General features: G+C 29.4%; 2 protein-coding genes across 2 annotated transcripts; one reads left to right on the forward strand and one right to left on the reverse strand.

The window, feature by feature from the left end:
* Positions 1-3,474: 3,474 nt before the first annotated feature.
* Positions 3,475-4,233, reverse strand: LOC113374877 (probable cytochrome P450 304a1). Its single transcript, XM_026614837.1, has 3 exons — positions 4,117-4,233; positions 3,913-4,054; positions 3,475-3,662 (listed from the first exon to the last, which is right to left on the reverse strand). The coding sequence occupies exons 1-3, from the start codon at positions 4,231-4,233 to the stop codon at positions 3,475-3,477; spliced, it is 447 nt and encodes a 148-aa protein (XP_026470622.1).
* A 4,166-nt stretch (positions 4,234-8,399) lies between these two features.
* On the forward strand, positions 8,400-18,854 carry LOC113374878 (vacuolar protein sorting-associated protein 18 homolog). Its single transcript, XM_026614838.1, has 11 exons — positions 8,400-8,479; positions 8,555-8,724; positions 9,047-9,372; positions 9,460-9,507; positions 11,145-11,453; positions 11,675-11,970; positions 12,617-13,362; positions 14,606-14,810; positions 15,980-16,152; positions 16,219-16,370; positions 18,726-18,854. Exons 1-11 carry the CDS (start codon positions 8,400-8,402, stop codon positions 18,852-18,854), a joined length of 2,634 nt encoding a protein of 877 aa, XP_026470623.1.
* The last annotated feature ends 4,489 nt before the right edge of the window (positions 18,855-23,343 follow it).

The raw sequence follows: 23,343 nt of genomic DNA on the forward strand, positions 1-23,343 counted from the left end.
ACGACAGGATCTTCGGATCAAATCCTGTCATTGACTTACAATTAGAATATAGGACTAGCTGTAAGTGGAATTCTGTCTTAAGGCAATTAAGGCATCGTGCCTTAAGGCAAATTGCTGGAACTTCCCGTACCAAAAATTATAATTTTTTTAAAAACGATTAACATTTTTGAAAAAAAAATTACTTTGAAAAAATAAGATTTTTGGGAAACTATAAATTGGACAAAAATAACTTTTTTTTGAAAAAAAAAATTTTTTAAAAAAAAAAATTTTTTTAATTTTTTTTTTTTAAAAAAAAAAAATTATTTATTTTGACATATTGTGGAAGATCTGAACTTTTTTTCAAAGCAATCGTACTGCTTTAACTGCATAGGCACAAAATATAAAGCGCGTAAGCGCCGCGTCGCTGTCTAACGCATAAGCATTGGTACGGAACCCATAGGAATGTTGACAAAATGTATACTTATTGTTAAAATCTCTATAAAATATCTGATAATTTGATGTGCATATGTCTAATGATCATTTTTGACCGCCAAATGGCTCATTTTTTAACTTTTTCCTCCATATCTCCGAAACCGCTAGACCTACCTTCATGAAAATTTCATCGATTTTTCATCTTGTCAATACAAGTGAAATGTTTTTGGAATTATTCAAATCGGGCGATCCGTTCTCTTAAAAACTGAGTTACCGTTTTCGGCACTTTTTGCCCCGTATCTTCGGAACGGCTAGACCTGCCTTCGCCAAAAACTAATCAGCACGTCTCCTTATCAATACGAATCGAATGTTTTTTGAATTATTCAAATCGGTTGATCCGTGTTCCTGAAATCGTCGACGAAAATTTGTATCCGCACATACATACACACACGTACATACATACACACACACATACACACACACATACACACACATACACACACACACACACACACACACACACATACATCCATTTTTTCTAAGGTATGCCAAAATGTTCAGAAACCTTTGAAACGTAAAGATATATAAAAATTTTCATTTTCGATTTTTTTGCGATTACTATAACTTACCCTACGGGAAGTTGAAAATGAAAAGAGCAGGTATTTCTTTGCAATTACTTTTTATTGGTATGAACCAGTTCACAATCTATTATTTGCAACAATTTCGATTAATTGTTTCTTACAACGTCATTATTGTTTATACGCTATGATAAATTTATATTATATAAGAATTTTATTTTTGTAGAAAATCTATTTGTTGAATTATTTATTAATTTTTATTCTTTCAATAGAACTTTCTCATATTTATAATAATATTTTATTGATACTTTTGCTAATATGTGTAAACTGATAAAAACACTTTTAAATTCATAAATAAGTCATCGAGAATTGGGCATTATTTTATATATGAATATTTTGTATTAAATAAAAAAACTTTTTTTTAAATATTGATGATAATAATATGTCAAATTGAAAAACATTTAATAAATAATAATAATGAACCTCTAAACTTACAAAATGTTTTACTGACGCAATGCCGTCGTTAATGAAAACAAGTAAAACTACAATTAATCAAGATACCATCATCTTCATTAACCTTTTCTTTATCAAGATCCAATTCAATCATATGATGCACCATGCATGTTATTACATGCCGATCATATGAGCTCAACTTGACATGATGGTTCTTTCTGAAAGGACATTGATAAATGTCTCCAAAAACTCTAGTTTTGCTAGAATTTAAAATATTCTCCGAATCTAGACCTTTCAGCGACTTTGCGTTATTTTTATTTCATTCTCTAGATCTTTGTTTATTCATTTATCATTTAAAAACATATATTTCAATAAATATAAAAGTGTACATAATATTTTTTAATTTTGTTTGGATTTTTACCCGTAGGTATCTTACCTTTTGTATCTGTTCTATTTACACAATAATAAGCATATCAACGTTTTTTTGAATACATTATTAATAAATTTTAAAATGGTAATTTTTTATAGCGTTTGTTGCTGCATACAGCTATGATGTAAATAATTGTATTTACTTAAGTTTGTCTTGCATTTTTGCAATATGTATTTAAATTAATTTTTACTATTTTTACTAATGTTTTTAATATAAATGACCATTTTTTTACCCGTCGGGAGAAGCCAAACTCCCACCGGGCGCGTCCCCAGGTGGCGGATAGGGGGTGTCCTAACCGATCGTAAGATCGGCGGATTGGGGCGAAATAAAATAGCCCCGCGGACCAAATTTGGCGTTGGAGCTGAAGAGTAACAGCCACCATCCGTGTACCCTTTCGGAAAAAGCTCGCTGATCTTCGGATCAGAGGGTAAGGGCGAAATAAAATAGCTCTAGCGTTAAAAAACAAAAACTTCTCTTTCGGCAGAAGGGTTGGTTACACCATCTGACCTATGGCACGTACGCAAGCGGATAAGGGGACACTGCTCGAGAGAGATGAGTGGTTGATCCATATAGCGCAGTGTGCGTGGTAACTCCCACGGGAGAAAGACGATGCCCGTCGAACTACCAGAATTTAAACAAACAAGAGACAGGAGGCTATTCATGGACCTCGAGCAGAGTTTGTTTATCAGAGGCCTTTTTTTTGGAGTTTATCAGAGATAGCAGAACTGCGAAAAAGATGGCACGCACTACACTACGCTCCACAAGAGAATCATGGCCGAAAACGACGAGTCCTGCTTGAGGTAGCCCACTCTGTACAGCTTTACAGAGCAGAGATATGGGTAAATATTCTTAAGCAGAACACTTATCAGCCCAAAATTGCGGCATTGTTTTTTAGTGGATAAAAATGTCCACACCACCGTTCATTGTTTTCTGTCAGAACAGGCGGCAGAATATTAACGATGGCGGTGTCATATTTTTTTTGTACCTGTATGAAAAACACGCACACACACATACATCAATTTTATCTAAAGTATGCCAAAATGTTTAGAAACCTTTGAAACGTAAAGATATATAAATTTTTTTTATTTTCGATTCTTTTTCGAAATATTAGTTTAACATTTGGTACTAACTATGTTTTTAATCGTACTGAATCTGGTTATGGATTTTAATAAATTGTATGTCAGTACTTCTATCCTTTTAAAATATATTACACCTTATTAATAAACATGATAGTAACTGATCGCATTTATCAACTGTGAGTTTATAGGAAAAACGTTGTTTGAATCTATTATTAATAATTAAATTACTAAAATGGGATTTTTTTATAGCGTATGTTGCATACATAGCTTTGTTGGAGATAATTATAGTTGCTTAGCTTCGTCTAGCCTTTTTACAACATTTGAATTAATTTTTATGAATGCATCATAAATATATTTTTGTAAAAATATGATTCGCATTTTTTGAACAAATATTTAATTTTTCTATATTTCTATATATGTATTTTATAGGAGTAAATACTCAAGCTTACAATTTTATATTACATTTTATCCATTATTTTAAGAGATATTTTATAATATCATATTTCCGAATTATATTTGCATGTTAACTATACCGCACTTGGTACTTTATCCAAACGTCCTTTGGAGAAATTATGAATCCTGATAGTTCTCCCCGGCGCGGCGGTTTCTCTTTTCCGGGTGCTGGTGAAAATATGAAATTTTGAACTAAGGATGCAAACATCAGGAACATATTCTGACGTGCAAACGTTTCTCCAGCACACAAACGTTTTCCTGAAATTAAACATTTTCGAGAACATATCAGCATTTTAATCTTGATTTTGTGAGCAATTTTTACATCTTCTAGTCTTTTAGCAAATTCAAGCTTTTCTTCTAATATTTTCAAACTCATATATGACTCATATCATAGTTATGACTTTTATTAAATGTATTATATATCAGGTTTATATGCATGTTATATGCATTGATATTTTGTATGATTCATTTTCTATATATCGTGTAATTTAATGGATTTTGTGTCTACCTGCTCCAAATGGTAAAGTGATATCTTTTTTCTTTAACAAACCGCGTGAATCCAAAAATCGTTCAGGTCGAAATACTTCAGGATCTCCCCATATATCGGAATCGTGGTGTATACTCCATAAATTGGTTATGACCATAGTGTTCTGAAAGTATTAAAAGCACAGCATTCGTAAATTTTCAATCGGTAAATTGTTTAAAATTTTACCTTTGGTATATTGTATCCATTTAAGGAGGTGTCAGTTTGGGCGCGATGCGGCAAATTTAAAGGAACCAAGGTTTCAATTCGCATAGTTTCGCGCAGGCATGACTCCGTATACGGCATGCTGAAATATATTAATTAACATTATTTTTTTAACTTAAACTTATATAAATTATTTTTTCAACTGTTCAGACTAATTTTGCACTTGCACTTATTAAATTTTGAATAAACCTATTTCTATTATAGCGTAAGTTGCATACATAGCTTCGGTGATGATAATTCAATTATATCGTTTAGCGTTTTTGCAATATTTGAATAAATTTTTATAAATACATAAATATACTTTTGTGAAAATATTATACGCATTTTTGTGAAATTATTTAATTTTTTCTATACTTCTATATATGTAATTTTAATCATCTTCATGTGACAAAAACTTCAACTTATAATATATATTTTTGAAATCTTATAATATTTTTAATAGTACAAAACTGCATCTGTACAATTATAACATGCGGGTACGTTTGTAAGGCAACGCGTGGAACTTCTTTAATGAACATAATTTTGCTAACTGAACTAATATAATTTATTTTTTCAACTGTTCAAACTATTTTTGCAGATCTTGTTAATCTGTTGCATATATTAAATTTTGAATATACTTATACAATTTTTTAATACATACTGAATCGACCAAGTGTTTTTGTTAAACTCTGGAACAACATATTTTCTATCGCATTTTTATATATATTGTTCTATCTACCAATTTGTCAACAGGCCAATAAATTCATGTAAATTTTTAATATAAAATTTTTAAATTTTTTATTCAATAATATATAATTATATTTTTTTATTAACAATTGTTATTGACTTGTGCAATACACTTTTGCTACCTTTTTTTCTTTGTTGTGTTGTGCATTTTTTATGTAATATTTAGTGTACGGCAATTTAATTCAACTTGCATCAAATTTTTCATTACAGTTTTTAAATTCTTGATGAAATTTTTAAATATTTTTTGGAACAACTTGTTTCTTTTACTTAGTCTGTCATCAAGATTTGGCAATAAATTAAAACAATATATTGGACATACTTGCGCAATCCCAAAGCTCTATATCGGATGGGATTTATTATAGATTTATATATCAATAACTTATTATCAAGTTACATGATTGATTTGCGTCTCATTAGCCAATTTAGGTCTGTAACCTTCTGTCACAATAAAAAGTTGAAATTGAAAATTTTTGCATATCTTCACGTTTTGGTTTCTGAATATTTTGGCATACCTTAGAAAAAATGGATGTATGTGTGTGTGTGTGTTTTGTGTGTCCGCAATTTTTCGATCCCGTTTTCGGCCGGACGGATCAAGCGATTTGAATGATCCAAAAAACATTCGATTTCTATTGATATGGAGATGTGCTGATTAGTTTAGGACAAAGACAGGTCCAACCGTTTTAGAGATACGGAATAAAGAGTGCAAAAAATAGAAATCTCGTTTTTGAGTGAACGGAGCATCCGATTTGAATGATTTAAAAATTTTCTACTTGTGTTGACAAAACGTTTGCTTTTGGTGAGAGACACATTTTTTTTTTAATTTCAAACAATTTTGTTTGAATATCGAAAATACTGATAATCAAAGATAATATGGCAAGATTTGTTCTTGTATGTAGTAAATATTGGACCCAGCACTCTTCTTTATGGAACGACAGCTCTTATTGAGAAAGAAGTACAAGTTTCATAGTTAATCCTGATTTTGAAATGAATTCATTTTCGGTGGCGGAAAAACACTGCACCTAAATTTATAACCTGCTCGGTCACATTTTCAAAATATTCAGATATGTCGAATAACTTTATCCGAGACAAGAAATAAGCGGAGGTTTTAGTCGGTATTATACCCAGGCGGTATTGAGTCCGACATACCATGACAAATGACCTAGTCTTGGTATGCGTAAATGCATTTCCTTCGCTATATAAAATAAAAAAAAAATGAAAAGAGCAGGTATTTCTTCGCTACGACTTTTTATTAGTATGAACCAGTTCACAATTTATTATTGGCAACGATCTCAATTAATTATTTCTCACAACGTCCTTATTGTTCATACGCTATGATAAATTTATAATATATAAGAAATTTATTTTTGTAGAAAATCTATTTATTTTATTTTATTATTTATATATAGTTAATATCTATTATTTTATATAAGTAAAGTACCAAAGACTTTCCAAATTACATTTATTGGAGTAAACTGAATTTATTATTAATAATGATATAATAATAATGATATAATAATAATGATATATATTGAAATTATAGTTTCTTTATGATTTTCATATTAATGAAAAGTTATATAGTTCTTATCGTTAGTGTATTTATGTATATATTTTATTGTATTTATAAACATATAAATGTAAACAATTACATTTTTAAACCTACTAATTTTTTTTAACTTTCCGAAATCAGTTTTCCTCGAGCAGTAGTACTGTTCGGATCACTTACTGGTTCAATAAAATAAGATAATATTTATTCAATCATAACAAAATTAGTGAGCTGTGTAATATAAAAACATATTCAAACCAAACAATAGTGAAAGTAAGCCCTTTCTTAGGAGGGCACCTAAGAAGTGCAGTGAAATTGTACAGTGTAATTCCAGTGTTACTAAATAATTATGCAAATCAGCGAAGAAAATAGTCCAACTATTCCAATTGTACAACAATTAAAATACTGAACGACACCTCAAAAACCAATAGTGTATACGCGCAAAACCATAAAATTATTAAACATAAAAACATTAATCACCAATCACCCGAAACTGTTAATCGCATGAAAACAGAACAAGTTATACGTAAATATTACGTAAATATTGCACGTAAGCACCCGCGCATCCGAGGCTTGTCCAAGAATATAAATTTCGGTAAAAATTCTTTATAAAAAAGAAATTCCTGACATTTGGTGCTTGTTCCAATTATTAATTATTTACAAGTTGTTGTTAATATGTGTAAGTAATAATTTAAGAATTTCAAAACCACTGACGATGGCGCAGAATTTAACGTCGATCCGATTGGATAAATAAAGATTTTTTAAAATCTTTACTTTATTTATATTTTTTACTTGATGTTACGCCCTCTAAGAAATTAATCATACATTTCAACATCAAATTTAAACACCTTCAATATATATATATATATATATATATATATATATATATATATATATATATATATATATATATGTTTCTTGACAGATGGAACGTACCTAGTTCCGAAACGTCGACAGTAAATAAATAAATAAAGAAAGAAATAGTTTATTAAAAAACTTTTTTTGTTTTTTATTACTTTTTGGATTCTTATTCGAAACTCTACAAAATATTCACAAATCCAAGACTCTACCATTTATATATATATATATATATATATATATATATATATATTTATATATATAATAAATAGTTTTAAATATGTTATCATAAATATTAAATTTAAGGATAGTTTTAAGGATTGAAGAAATTTTAAATATGGTAATCATTTATGAGAATTTGAAATAATATTCAAATCATTATTTTTCTCAATTTCAAAATAATTTTTTTAAGCAATTTTTCATCAGAAGGTTGTTTTTTTCAAGGGACAAAAAATGGTTAAAAATTCGATAATTAAGATAAAGAGATTAAATATAAAATACTTTATACTTAATACTAATATATTTTTAGGTTTTTTTAACTCGAAGGTTGTTTGCGAGAGTTGTAAGGTTTTCAAGGTATTGAAAATGATTGCAACGTAAATTTATTAGAAAATACTTTGCAATTTTACCCTTTGATATTGAACTCGTTTTCTAGCGATAAAATAGCTCAATGTCAATTTATACATTATACTTAAGGGTACGATTAGCCTATTTCCAAAATTTTACGCACAGTAATAAAATTAAGAGGCTACATCATTTTTTCCTTTATATTTACTGCGCTATTAGTCGTATATTTGATTAAAACTGTTATTAATTATGTTTAAATTATGTAAAAATAAATATCATAAATAACTGAGTTATTTGAAATTCGCGCCGCGTCTTTGATAAGCGCTGCCACCTATTGCATACATCACGCGTTTCTTTGACGTTTCAAATGTCATTGACGCTCAGTGCGTCTTTAACTGTCAGAAATGTAAAATAAATCTAATTAATTTTGATTTAACTTAGTAATATGTATATATATAATTATGACCATTTATAATATTGATAACTATAAATAATAATTATAAAATATATTAAACAATATATGATATCATCGTCTACACTTTAAAGTCCAATAATGACTTCTATTATGGATCAGTATGAACAAGCAAATCAAAAAAATATTGCTGGTGCAATATCAGATGAACCAATTTCCGGGTAATAATTACACTGACAATTTGAATCCTTCAGTGACATTTGCTTGCATGTACCTAATTTATTCTTACCTTAAAGATACAATTCAAGGATGGAGGATAGTACACCAATTTTTAGCAAACAAAAAATGCAGTTTACGCCCTCGGATAAGATTACACATTTGGCAGTTGCTAACGATATTTTGGTATTGGCCATGGCAAATAATACTTTGTTTAGAATTAATTTGAAACAGCCTGATAAAAATGAAGGTATAGTGAATATACTACATATGCATTTTATGTCGGCAGAATCATTTGTTTATAATATTACTTTTATTTTCGAATCACCTTTGTTTTTAATCTGTGCTTACATTGCACATTTTTATAACAAAATCTGCTTTATTTTTAATATATTTATTTCAATATTTATGTACATGTTTATTTACTATATATAGATTAAATAACTTAATATTGCTTATCAAATATGTACACAAGTTTTTTATATATATTTCACTTTTGCCATATTATTTTTTTATACTATTTAAAAATTAAAGTATTAATCTTTTATTTAATTTTATTTATGTTATTTCAGAAATATCTCTGAATAAACCTGCATACAAAATAAGCGAAATATTTATTGATCCATATGGTAATCACCTGCTTATTGCTCTAACCTCAAGACAGCCTGAATCTTCCAGTGAATTAATATATCTCAATAGGAAAAGTAATAAACTTAAAGCTTCTAATAAGTTTCGAGGCTACGAAATAACTGAGGTTGGCTGGAATTGTAATGTGTGCTCTGAGACTACAACAGGTCATATTTTGCTAGGAACATCTAAAGGTTTAATTTTTGAAACTGAAATGGGATTAGATGGTGACAAAATATTTCATAGTAGTCTTGAGCAGTATTGGAGACAAGTAAGCCAATTTGTTTTTATATTTTATATTTTTTTATATATTTAATTATGATAATTTAAATATAAAATATTATTAAAATTACTCAAGCTTCCTAACTATTTACCACTTTATGGTAACAGGGAGGTAGAAGGTCTGGTATGTTATAAATATTTTTTCTTCAAGTATTTATTGCATTATTTTTTATTTAACAAGTAACAAAAAAGTTATTATTAACCCTCTGTCGGTCGGATATTTATTTGGATTTGAATGGTCAGAGTGGTCAGGCTGGACCACCATTCATTTTACATGCATTTATATGGGATAAATGAGTTTTTGGTGTCTTATATATTAACGATTATTAGTATTAAATATTTATAGTTTAGATTTTTTCTTTTTCTTACCGTCTTTTGCATGTGTTGAGCTTGTCTCTAATAAAAATATTTCAAAAAACAAATCATGGAATATAAAAAAATCGTTGCTTTTTTGTTAATTTTTCTGTTTTATATCAATGAAAAACAATATTTATTCTTCTTTGGCGCCTTCGAAATGAGCTGTAAAACTCAAAGTGAAAATATAATTTCAATTGTACTGCATACTTACGGCTACAGGTTCGCCGAAAAAAGTTTTTAACGCAGTATGGGTAGAAAAATTGTTGATAATGTGCAATGTGCGCATTATTCATCCGATTTTCAATGTTTGCGATAACAAATAAGTATGATAGGTTTTTAAAGAATTTTCATATGTGTGCGTGTAAATACTAACTTTCATGTTACAATGTATGGGTGGTCTAGACAGACCACTCCGACCGTTTGAAGTATAAAAAAGTTAATATCCTTCTAATTATTCTTCTGTACATTTTTTCGTTCTGATTTTTTCATTGATTGACAGCTGATGAACTTTTAGGAAAAGTCAAGAAATTTCAAGTCGATATGATTACTGGAAGTATTTTTTTTTTAAGTTGAAGTCGAAAAAACTCTGGCTAGACCACTCCGACCGACGGAGGGTTAAAACCAACTACAATTCTCCAAATATTTTTTACTTATATATATTTTTTATAATCCCATTTTTTTTCTACAAATATTTTTGATCATCATTCCTTGAATTTATATTTTTACATTTACAAATGTAATGTAGTAATTAATAAATCAAATTTGTATTAAACCATTTATTGCTGGTTGTATATTTGTATTTAACTATTTTACAGAAGATAACAAATTTTCTTATGAATATGTTAAATTTTGTTATGATTTCTTATTTAATTATTATCTTGTAAATTTCAATCCTTGGACAAAACAATTATTTAAAATAATATTAAAGTTAGTGTTTATAAAGTTGTCTATATGAAATTTGTGTAAATAGTTTATTCAATATATCATTTCATCTTCATTGCTTTCACTAATATATTTTAAATCCACTCCAAAATGTTTTTTTTATTCAAATGAATTGTAATCTTTAAATTATCTGTGTACTAGACTCACTTCTTAATTATTATTGCCTTATAATATTTAGGACATGATTTAATTTAATGTTCAAATAAATTTTTAAGTTTTGGTTCTATAAATGTACTCTTTGCAATTTATTTTATTAATCTATTTATCATATAAATAAGTATATCACTTATTTGTAGTGGTTGTAGCTTTGCATGAAACTTTTTAACTATACCATTATGCTTCTCAATTTATTGCAATGCATTCAATAATTTGTTATCATAATTATATTTGTTATCTTATCATATTTATATTTGTTATTTTAAAGTAAAAGGAATTTGAGTATTCATGATATTTTGCTTACAGATTTTTGATATTGGCAAGGGAGATGACATCCCAATTACTGGTCTAGAATTTCGCAAAGTCAATGATACAAATAAGTATATTGTTCTTGTTACAACACCACAAAGACTTTATCAATTTTCTGGTACTTCTTCATCAGAAGACAGGTCGCTATTACAGCAAGTTTTCAATTCATATTTAAACAAACCAGAGGAATGTATAGAAATGGGAAGTTCATTGAAATATTCAAAACTGAAATTATACTACAATGAAGTGTCTAGCCTGCCCAAATCTTTTGGATGGCTTATAGAACATGGATTGTACTATGGAAAAGTAATTTATATTAGTGATACTTATTTATGAGGCATTGAACCTTTAACTATGGGTCTACGAAATTAAATTATTCTTATAAATTTTTTATTATTACGAGATTTTATATAATTACTGATTTGGTTAAAGCATTTTTGAAAAATAAAATGTTTTCTCCAAAATTTAAAGATTTTAATATTCAAAATTAGTTTAGTAACATATTTGCTAATATTTTATATTTTCAGATTGACCCATATAAATCTGATGACTCAAATTTTATATCCAAAGCTGAAATGCTAGCATTTCCAAATAGAACAAATGATAACTTGAAATCCAAGTCTAAACTATATCCAATAACATTTGTGATGACAGAATTTCATACTCTACTTGTTTATAAAGATAAAGTTGTGGGAATTTCGCTATTGAATAATGATGTGATTTTTGAAGACAATTACAATGAAGCTTTTGGGAAAGTTGTTAACATTGCACGAGATCCTGCAAAAGGAACTATTTGGTTATTTACAGATAAATATGTCTTTAGGTAAAACCAACATTATGAATTACTTAGTGTGTTTGAACTAGATGTTTCTAAGTTAACATATAATGCAGCGTATACATTGTAATATCAGAAAAAACATGATTTTCAGTAGCAATTGATTTTGTTTTACTTATGTCTTCAATTTTTAATCATATAATATTACCTATATTAATTTTATGAAGAGAGCAATTATTTCTTTGCAATCACATTTATTTAGTATGAACCAGTATATAATCAAATGAACAAAATTTTTCTTGCCATATGCTTTCACCTTGAGGTAATTGTATTGAATTATATATTGAAATATTTGCATTTTCAAATATGCTGCAAAATTTAACTTAAACATATTTTATTATTATTATTTGTAATATTTTATTTCATTATTATTATATTTTTCAAATCAGTGTAATATAATACCTGTTTTAAGTCTCTTTATACAATATGATTATTTTTGAACTTATAACTTATCAATAAATATGATTATTTTTAAACTTATAACAATTTTAATCCTGAATTGCCATTAATTCTATTTATTTGTTTCATTACTGCCTTATGATTAATTTATAAGAATTTTAATTTAGTAAAAATTGTAATTTTATATATGCATTTTTATATCAGTTTTTTTCATGATAATTATTTTAAAATTCAGATACAAAGTCACACGTGAAGAAAGGGATGTATGGAAAATTTATGCTGACAAAAACGAATTTGCATTAGCAAAAAAGTATTGCAATAACAATCCTTTATTTTATGATAAGATTCAAATAAAGGAAGCTGAAATGTTATATAATGAAAAAAAATATAAAGAATCTGCTCTTATATTTGCCGAAACGCAATCGAGTTTTGAAGGTGTTTGCCTAAAATTTTTGGAGCGGAATGAAATTCCAGCACTGAGACTATTTCTTCGTAGGAAATTAGATATGTTAAAACCTCAGGATAAAACGCAAATCACAATGGTTATTATATGGATTATTGAGTTGTATTTAAATGAAATAGGTAATTTAAGAAATAGAAACTTATTAGATAGTCAAGAATGCCATGAACTGCAAACCGAGTTTGATAAATTTATTAGGCAACCAGTAGTTTATGAGAATATATGCAACAATAAAAGAGTAATTTATGAATTAATGGCGTCTCATGGAGATAATGGTAACTTGATAAAATTGACAATGTTAAACGAAGACTTCGAAAATGTGATTATGATGCATCTGTATAAAGGACAATACATGGAAGCTTTAGATGTCTTGAAGAGACAAAGTAATAATGAGTTGTTTTACAGACATTGCCCAATACTTATGGAAGAAATACCAAAAAGCACTGTCCAAGTTTTGATTTCAAGAGGGAAACATTTACAACCATCAAAACTACTTCCTGCATTGGTATGGGAAATAGGCTGTATATAGCAAATTTTTTCTATAATTTTTTTGATTGTATCTTGTTTAAAAAGTTTGAAGCCGTTTTAAGTGTATTAACTCATATCCATATTTTATTCTTTTATCAACTTGCTAGAAATTGTTGACGTCAGAATTTACCATACATTTTTAATGTGTCACAATTTTGAATTTAAAATATGTTGATATATTTTGTTAATCTATTTTTATGCATTTTGCACATTATTTATATTAACTCCCTGAAGGAGAAGTGTTTGCATGAAAATCGGATTGCCTAATTTTATGTTTTCTCATCTTTTCAAGTTCTTCTGATTTGAATGAGACCAAATTGGAAAAAGTATGTGTGTGTATGTAAGCTGATTTTTGACTTTTTGTCTACGTTCCCTGCGAAACGGCTGAACCGATTTGATCTATTCAAAAATTTGATCCATTTGATGTTACTCGAACTTAAGTGCAATTGGCCGAGCCGTTTCTTTAATTTACTGTTTAATTAGCGTAAAAGTGTAATTTTTTCTTGCCCGCATTTCATAAACTGTTCAAGAGATATTGATTGGGTATTAATTGATTAGTTGATTATTTTTTGGGATAGATTGCCCGGGCCATTTCTTCGTAATTAAATGTTGTAAAAAAAAATTATTGACAATCTTTATGAAACTTTGTATAACGATAGATTTTGTAATCTGTAAAAACATACTAAAATATTATAGGCCTACGATAATTGGTTGAATTATAAAATTTCATTAAAGTATAGAATTTCGCCGTGAACTTAAACGATGTAATAGATAAGCTAATTGGAATCTATGCCAAACATCTATATACATCTATTCTGTAATGTTTTGTAGGTAGCTACTGATTACAGTTGAGATTCATAAATCATAAATAAAATACATTATACAACACGAAATAGATAAAATGAAATGAGTTTATCAATTTAGTTTATAATTTATATAATTACAGATATTATAAGTATGTTTAAAAAATATCAATTAGTTTATCGCATTCATTATTTTTTAGTAAAAGTGATTTTTTTTTGCGAATTAACAGTTGAGCATTACTAAATAGCTGAATCTCAATCCGGAAGCAACTTGCCTTAAGACAAAATACTACTTACTACTTCTTATTTTTTATTTTATCAATATTTCAATATATTTAATATCACAAGATTCACAAAGATTTAATTACAAATATAACTTTGTTTGAGATCTGAAAAATTTGAGTGATAATTTTATTTCTGTTTCAGGTGGGAGCTGCAGGCATCAGTGAGCAACACATGGCAGAAATTATAAAATATTTAGAGTTTTGTGTTCATAGCATCGGTTCAACACAACAGGCAATACATAATTATCTTTTAACATTATATGTTAACCATTATCCCAAGAAATTGATGCTGTATTTGGCAACTCAAGGCCAGGATTTAACCATGATACACTATGATGTACATTATGCTCTGAGGTCAGTAAAATTATTTTATAAATATGTTTATGCAAAGTTTTTTGTCAGGCATTCTGCATTAAATTATGTATTTTTATATAACTATTTGCAAATAGTTTTTTTTTTTTTAATTTTATTTTTTATCTTTATAGAACTTGTAATGAAATTATGAATTTCTAGTATGAAAAACTACAAAAGTTTTTCTTTATTATTATTGTTTTTTTTTTAATCAAACAATTTTCACATACATAAATCAATTGTTAAACTTTATTTCAATTTATTTGATAAATATATTCTTAAATTTATGCCATTTATAAAGAATTTTATTTCTTTTACCATCATTTTGTCTGAACCTCATATTAACATTATTAACTCTCTACCAGATTTTTGTTGATTTAGTGTATTAGATTTGTTTCTTTTGGATATTATCAAAAATTAAGTATTCAAGAATAAGTGTACAGAAGGATATTTTAAATTTTGTTATTTTTGGGGATATAACTGTTTGAGCACGATTCCTCTGCAGAACGCTGAGCGTTATTAGCTATCGTTTTCAATTTACCGATTTACTTGAAATTTTTACAGTGTTTTGTTCATAGACTTATTCTCATCAGTATGAACTATGTTCCCCCTCAAATCTCGATTTTTATTATTTTTGAATATTAGAGAATGTCAAAAAAAAGTTCTAAAATAACTATTTTAACTTGTCCATAGTTTATTATATTGTATTAATATATATATAAATTATTTTCATCAGATTATTTGGAGGGCTAAAATCATGGGTTGGCCAGGTGCCAATATTTTTTAGACCCCTTACATATTTTATTTCATTACCTTCTAGAATTAAACATCTATGACTATTTTTATTTATTTTTGTATATATCCTCAAAACATTAATTTAACTTGTAAAAAGAAATATAGTAAAAATATTGTTTGCTATTTTTTACGGTCTTTAAAAAATCATATAAAATTCATGTCTCTAGATTACCACCTTGAATTTATTAACTAATATATTGTGTCGAATTACTAGTTATGAGATGCGTTAAAATATTGGTGTTATTAGATATCTGTACATACTTGAGTTTTTTTTTTTTTCAAATTGAAAATCATAGTTTTCAAATTTTAATCAACTGTTACAAACAACTTTCTTTTGTTACTAAATGTTTAAGACCTTTCCTAAACTTGTTATTTAGATTGTGTAGAGAAAAGCATCTTACAGAAGCTTGCGTACAATTATCAGCTTTGCTAGGACTCTGGGAAGCTGCTGTAGATTTAGCACTAACTGTAAATCTTGATTTGGCAAAAGCTACCGCGTCACAGCCAAATCTTAGTGATGAACAACGTAGAATGTTATGGTTGAAAATAGGTAGATATTTAAGTTTCTTTTTACATTTCTCTTGATTAGCAATTCTTTAACTTCTGATATTTATAGCCAAACATGTTCTGAGTGGAAAAGATGATATAGAACAAGCGATGGAATTTTTAAACCAGTGTGATTTGATTAAAATTGAGGACTTATTGCCATTTTTCTCAGATTTTGTTACAATAGATCACTTCAAAGATGCCATTTGCAATTCATTAGAGGTAAGAACAAGAAATAATGAGAAAGTGTTTTATGTCACATTTATTTTATTCATAGTTATTTATTTATTGAAACTATACAATTTCATTGCATACAATTAATATTAATTATTTTAACATTATTTTATATGTGCTTTATGAATTTATTTCTGAATTGTCTAACTCGAATCATATACACACACATATATATATATATATATATATATATATATATATATATATATATATTAGGGTGGTCCTTAATATGGACATTTTTGAATTTCCTTGCTCCCAAGGGCTCAAATGGTTCCAAATTGATAAAAAACAATTTTCTGAAAGCTTTAGCTCTTAATATTAACTTTTAGATAGTGCACAATTCAATCAAACTTTGTATGGAAATAGCAAGAAATTTTTTTTGAAAATTAACAAAAAAAATGTTTTAGGTATAACTTAGCGACAAATGAATGAGTTTCATTCATTTGTTTGTTAAATTACATCTAAAAAACATTTTTAAAGATTTTGAAAATTTTTCCATGCGATTTCCATACAAAACTTTGAATTGCGCACTATCTAAAAGACAATATTAAGAGCTAAAACTTTCAGAGAATAGTCTTTTATCAGTTTGGAACCATTTTGAGCCCTTGGGAGCAAGGAAATTAGAAAATGTCCATATTAAGGACCACCCTAATATATATATATAATATATATATATATATATATATTGTGACGAGAGGGGTTGAAGCCCCCTTCTTGGGGTATGCAATGGCTGCCAAATATTATATTCTAGCCTTGCAACCCCTTACGAAGGGCTTACTTCAACACTCCAATCGCCCGCTAAAGTACCTGTAATTACCTGTGGGGGTTAGTAGCTACTATACGAATGAAACCAAGATTTCTTTTATAACTAAATCTATTAAAATAATTAATAATACATTTCGCATGTATTTGTGGAACATGACCGTACTTGCATAAGGTCATGTTCCCTAACTAATACCACTTATTCTTATATCATGGTATATATGCTTATATGGAGATATGAGGGGAGAATAGCTACAGCTTATAATTTACATTATCTGACCTTTAAGCTGGACCTGTCTTGTTGCACAACACACACACACAACTAACACTAACGTATCCCAAGGCGTTCGCCTATGGGATACGTCTTCGTTGGCTCTAACTTCTTAATTGCCAGGATCTCCGGAGCGTCTCTCTGATGGACCCCAAGAACCAATAGATATTTAGGGGTAGTGGTAGGGGTGTACCCTGGGGTTGACGACCATCAGGCGACAATAATTATCAATACGACGATAATTATGATTATCGTCACACGCCCCCCTGTCACACCAGAGCCGCCCTCGGCTCTAAAAATTGTTGCTACTTTCCAACGATGTTTGAGGTCCCCGTAGCGGTATCCATAATTGTTGGCCGCACGTCCAGAGCCTGGTTTACTTAATATGAAATCGAACGTAGACTGTAGTTGTGGGTGTGTGCCTTCAGTAATTGTGCTTTCGGTCAGATTTATGTCGTCTTGGGTTCTTAACTAGCTATTCTCCCATTTATTAATAAATAAGATTGTTAGACCACAAACAAACAAAAAAAAAACGATTAAAAACATAACAAGTAATCTATAAAAAAAAATATTAATCGACAACCATAATCTTTAAAACAAATATCAAACTAAATTTATATAGGTCAATTTGACCCTCAACTGAACTTAATTAATTTTGTTTTCCAAGAGCTCGTGTTTGAAAAAAAACTGTACTTATTTGAACTTCAAATCGCGATGTTATTTAAATTAGACACAAAAGAAAAACTACCATTTATACATAATGCTACAATACAAAAAGAAAAATTACACGTGGAAAGATTAAGATGTTACTGAAAAGAGAACGTTTTCTTGTACAATTTTTTTTTTTCGGAACACGCTATCTTGAAAACAAACCTAACCTATGTGTGTGTGCTGTTCCCTATTATCTTGGTTGTAGTATTAGTTATTTTGAAATTAACGTAACCCGAAATCTAAATTAGTTCGCCAGAATCGATGAGCCCGATGATATGGACAATATAAAGTAACGCGTGTAAAAACATAAACAAATAACTAATGTGACGATGAACAATAAAAAAAATTATTTGCATTTGCTTTGAACTAAACTCAAATACTTAAACAACTAGATGACTAACGAGCGCGACATTTACAGTAATTCAGCCTCTACTGGTGTGATTGCCCCTCAAACACAAGACCACAGATGGGGGCTAAGATCTAGTTATCCTTCTTGCTCCCCCCGCAGCGCCCCAACCATAATAACACTAGACCGACCGCTTATGCCCACCCAAAAACAATGGCACTTACAATCACCTGTGTAAGCGGGACACACCCAGAGTTCCCCAGCTCGGCACAAGGGCCCTCAAAGGTTGTCCCCTTCGCGGGGAAATGGCGACGTGCGACCTATGGCGCCTCATAATAATTCGACGGCTGCGGGTTTGATTAAGGGCGGTTTCCCCGATTGAAACCGTACGCGTCCATCGATTCGGACACCTCAATGGTCCTCGCTCGTGGACAACTGGGCCCAGCTTTAAACAATAATATTCTTATATTCGCATAAAACAAAAAAACGTAAATCCGATATGGCTCCCGATATCAGTCTGCAGACTTATATTTATACTATTTATGTTGCAACAACCTACTCTCCACAAACAAAAATCCCACTATAACTTCTTTGCACCATGACGACTAAATATCCTAACATATTCTAAAACTTAATTCTACAACCTATCTAAGGGAGGGGGAGGGGAATCTTAAGTCTAAACTAATATTATTATTATATTTAAAAAAAAGTAAATGATTTTTTTTCTCAATCATATACTTCTACGCCGAAAAAATCTTCTACTCTACCAAAATGAATCATGTCGTATCGATCTAATTTCTTATGAAACGAGCCCGGACGTTTCATGCCCAAGCGTTACTGCTTGTCCCGGCCGCTCGGACTAACGCTACGTCAACCGACGGCCGAGCTGCCTACGGTATAATTACTATACAAAATACAGAAAAAAAAAATATTGAAAATAAATAATTAAAAAAAAGGTGGTAAAGGCTACGACACGATTCTTCAATTTATATATTTGTTCATACAAATATACTTATTCTTGATTCCTAACATCAAGTTCGCCCTATCTCTACTACCCATACATACTTGTTTCCTTTATTAATTTCCTCATTTCATTAACTCTATTTGCCATATCGGACCCCTTAATCAGGATTGGGCGGTCAAAAACACGAGCCAATAACTATTGACGAGACAGAATTAAAGTATCTTTGATAAAAAATCAAATCGTATTTTGTCCATATAAAAGGGCATCACGAAAATTTAACAAAACGCCGACGGTATAACTAACGCGATAATACACTACAAACGTTCGTTTGGTTTGATTTACGGTGACATTATCAGTAAACAAAAAACAACACGACGAAAATAATAGTTTCTATCTAATCTTAATCATTCTCATACTTAACATAAAACTATTATACTTGATACATATCCAATCGGGCACCATAACATAATTAACTTTTTAAATTTGCCCTCTATACTCTCATTACCTTGTAGCAAAGGCTATAAACTCTATCCGTAAACCAAACCAAACCTTTCGCGACGTACGGCTAAAAAAACGACACAACGATATATACATATATAAAACAAAACATTATTCGAATATATTAAAGTGGCGAACAAAACGGATAATGCAATAATGATAAATAGGATAAAAACAGTAAAAAGTGACGAAGTTACGCGTATGATAGAAAAACTAAGTGTTATGAAGTAAAAAAAAACATTAAATTTAATAAGAATTAGACAAATATGGAGAAGAGAAAAAAAAACTACTAGTTCGAAAATAAAAACAGCGAAAAAAAAGTGTCACTGGCCGTTCTAGCTGTATGACGCACACAACTAGAGCGTTTATCCAACCGTCGGGTACAGGTCCGTACTTGGCAAGACCGAGTGAAACCCTTACCAGTGTTCCTGCACCCGCAGAGATACGACTTCTAAAAGACACTTTGTGCCTGCAATCTGCTCTAATTAACGAAGGTTGGCTAGTCCTTTCGTTACCGTGCCGCATACGATGTATAACTGGACTGGTCGCGATAGCCGTTGTAATCGTTATGCAAAGAAATCATATCCCAATCCTACTATTAGTAATAGGATCGGTCGGATAAAGCCGCGAATTGAGCACCAGTCAATGGTGACCCGGCAGAACTGAGGCCAACATTAGTACGCGTAACAATAAAAAAAGAGAGAAAACTAGTTAAAAAGAAAAACATTATCAATAATCAAATTATTAAAACTAATAATCAGAATCGAAATTATTAAAACTAATTCATTATTGCATCATCTTACAAAAAAAAACGAAAATCCACGACATTAAAATATAAAAAATATTAAAAAAGACTATACTAATACTACAAACCAATTACATTATACCTATTTATAATACAACAATCCAGCTGGTCAGATATGAATAGCATGCCTATGTTTCAACTATTTGAAAAAAAAAAAACTAAGTCCTTGTTAAACTAACAAATCCAATTCGCACTGCCTGCCTGGCTCAAAAAACTTCGACTCTCTGCACGCGTTTCGTACGCGCCAAACATCTCACCCCGTGAGTTCCTCAAAATTCTTACACTTTTACACATAGGCACGCTAGTCTTTATGCTAATTCTCCCCCGTAACATTACTTAAAAATAAAATTAGCAATAATAGCAAGTTGTTAAAACTTGTTAAATTGCTAATCCTACACTTGACTAACAAAAGTGACGAAAAACTTGACTTATTCGGATAACTTTCAAAAACTTTTAAACTGATTAATTTATTATAAAATAATTTTCAACTTAAATTAAATTTTTCTATATAAAATAAAAAGTAAAAATTCTTATCTTATGAATCTAGTTGAAAAAAAGTTACCAAGTTTTTTAGCTAAACTCTCATAAGAGTTTAATTTTAACGATAACATAAAAAAACATGAAATCCTTTCTAGTAAACATTAACATATTTAGAAAATTCTTTAATCTATATAAGTAAAGAAAAACTTAATATTTTTTCTACAACTTTCTTGGTCTACATAATATTCAGAACTAATAATTAAAAAAAAAAATCACAAATAAGAAACAGACTTTTTTTCTAAATTTATGGTAGACCTTAACTTAATTAAATTATCCTAACTATTTTAATAATAGCGCGTAAAAAGTGAAAAGTAATCTTGCCTCATTCGTCTTTAAAATCGAAAAATTTGGTAATTACAGGGTTTGTTAACAACCGCGAATAAAAAGAAAACTAGATCAAAAATAAATGAAAACCGCTAAAACTATTTGTGTTTATCTGTATTTATATCCGTACTTATGTTTAAAAATATTATTAAAAGTGACAACAAAATGCATTATGCGCGCGAACATTTTCAAAACCGTTTAACAATCACTGAGTGTGAGTATGAAATTTTTGAACTTGTACGCCATGCCTGTGTCGCGCACAGGCCAGGTCAAAATCACTTAAGAAAGAGGCTGCAAGTTAAATTTCTCCGAAAAATGGCCATGTGTTTTGCGTGACCACGCGTATCTGCGCTAGAGTGTAACATATTTGAGCTTACTAGAAAAAATATATTCGACAATTTGAATATTATTTTAGAAAACTAAAAATATTTTTGTGGATATATTAACGCGATTTTTATAATAAAAAGAATAAAATGAAGAAAAAAATTGCAATCACATCTACGATTATGTGAATTTATAATTCTTATTTATTTATTTATTGCTTACTATTCGAGCATAATAATTAATTAATTTGTAATACTGTAAAACAAAATTGGGGAGAAAACGCAAAATTAAATTAATAGAGCAATAATTTAAATTGAATTCGATTAGAAAAAAAAAACAATTTTGTTATTTTATAAATTTTATACTATTGAATATCCAAAATTATTTACAACGCACTAAACAACATGCGAAAAAGATAATGTTTAACAAATACATTAAAATACAACAACTAATACAATTTCACACTCACGCCTTATTTCAAATCAAATCAATGATTTATAATCTTAAAATACCGGGATACGCGCGCTTTTAAGAAACAAAACTACAGATAAACACATGTAGCGATACACATACGAAAATACACAAGCATAAAGAAATTTCGCGACGTTTAAAATTTGATTTATTTCTATCAACTTCTATAAAAATTACGAACGCATTAAAAATACAACCGAAACACGTATACAGTGGGAGCTACTCGCTTGGTTTTTTATTAAATATTATTAAATATAAAATAAAAATTTGTAAGTTGGGGATCGAATGCGTTTTCACCATTGTGACGAGAGGGGTTGAAGCCCCCTTCTTGGGGTATGCAATGGCTGCCAAATATTATATTCTAGCCTTGCAACCCCTTACGAAGGGCTTACTTCAACACTCCAATCGCCCGCTAAAGTACCTGTAATTACCTGTGGGGGTTAGTAGCTACTATACGAATGAAACCAAGATTACTTTCATAACTAAATCTATTAAAATAATTAATAATACATTCCGCATGTATTTGTGGAACATGACCGTACTTGCATACGGTCATGTTCCCTAACTAATACCACTTATTCTTATATCATGGTATATATGCTTATATGGAGATATGAGGGGAGAATAGCTACAGCTTATAATTTACATTATCTGACCTTTAAGCTGGACCTGTCTTGTTGCACAACACACACACACAACTAACACTAACGTATCCCAAGGCGTTCGCCTATGGGATACGTCTTCGTTGGCTCTAACTTCTTAATTGCCAGGATCTCCGGAGCGTCTCTCTGATGGACCCCAAGAACCAATAGATATTTAGGGGTAGTGGTAGGGGTGTACCCTGGGGTTGACGACCATCAGGCGACAATAATTATCAATACGACGATAATTATGATTATCGTCACAATATTAATATTGAATTTGATGTTGATGGAACAAAAAAAA

This window comes from Ctenocephalides felis, unplaced genomic scaffold, assembly GCF_003426905.1.
Source record: "Ctenocephalides felis isolate EL2017-DRISC unplaced genomic scaffold, ASM342690v1 CF-g0.4_SCAFFOLD_01886, whole genome shotgun sequence".
Taxonomy (NCBI): domain Eukaryota; kingdom Metazoa; phylum Arthropoda; class Insecta; order Siphonaptera; family Pulicidae; genus Ctenocephalides; species Ctenocephalides felis.

Coding starts and splice junctions, on each gene's coding strand:
- LOC113374877 (XM_026614837.1), bottom strand. CDS start 4,233: ATGCCGTATACGGAGTCATGCCTGCGCGAAACTATGCGAATTGAAACC. Junction 4,055..4,116: donor ATGGATACAATATACCAAAG/GTAAAATTTTAA, acceptor TAATACTTTCAG/AACACTATGGTCATAACCAA. Junction 3,663..3,912: donor CACTTTACCATTTGGAGCAG/GTAGACACAAAA, acceptor GTTTAATTTCAG/GAAAACGTTTGTGTGCTGGA.
- LOC113374878 (XM_026614838.1), top strand. CDS start 8,400: ATGACTTCTATTATGGATCAGTATGAACAAGCAAATCAAAAAAATATT. Junction 9,373..9,459: donor TTGAGCAGTATTGGAGACAA/GTAAGCCAATTT, acceptor AAATTACTCAAG/CTTCCTAACTATTTACCACT. Junction 11,454..11,674: donor ATGGATTGTACTATGGAAAA/GTAATTTATATT, acceptor TTATATTTTCAG/ATTGACCCATATAAATCTGA.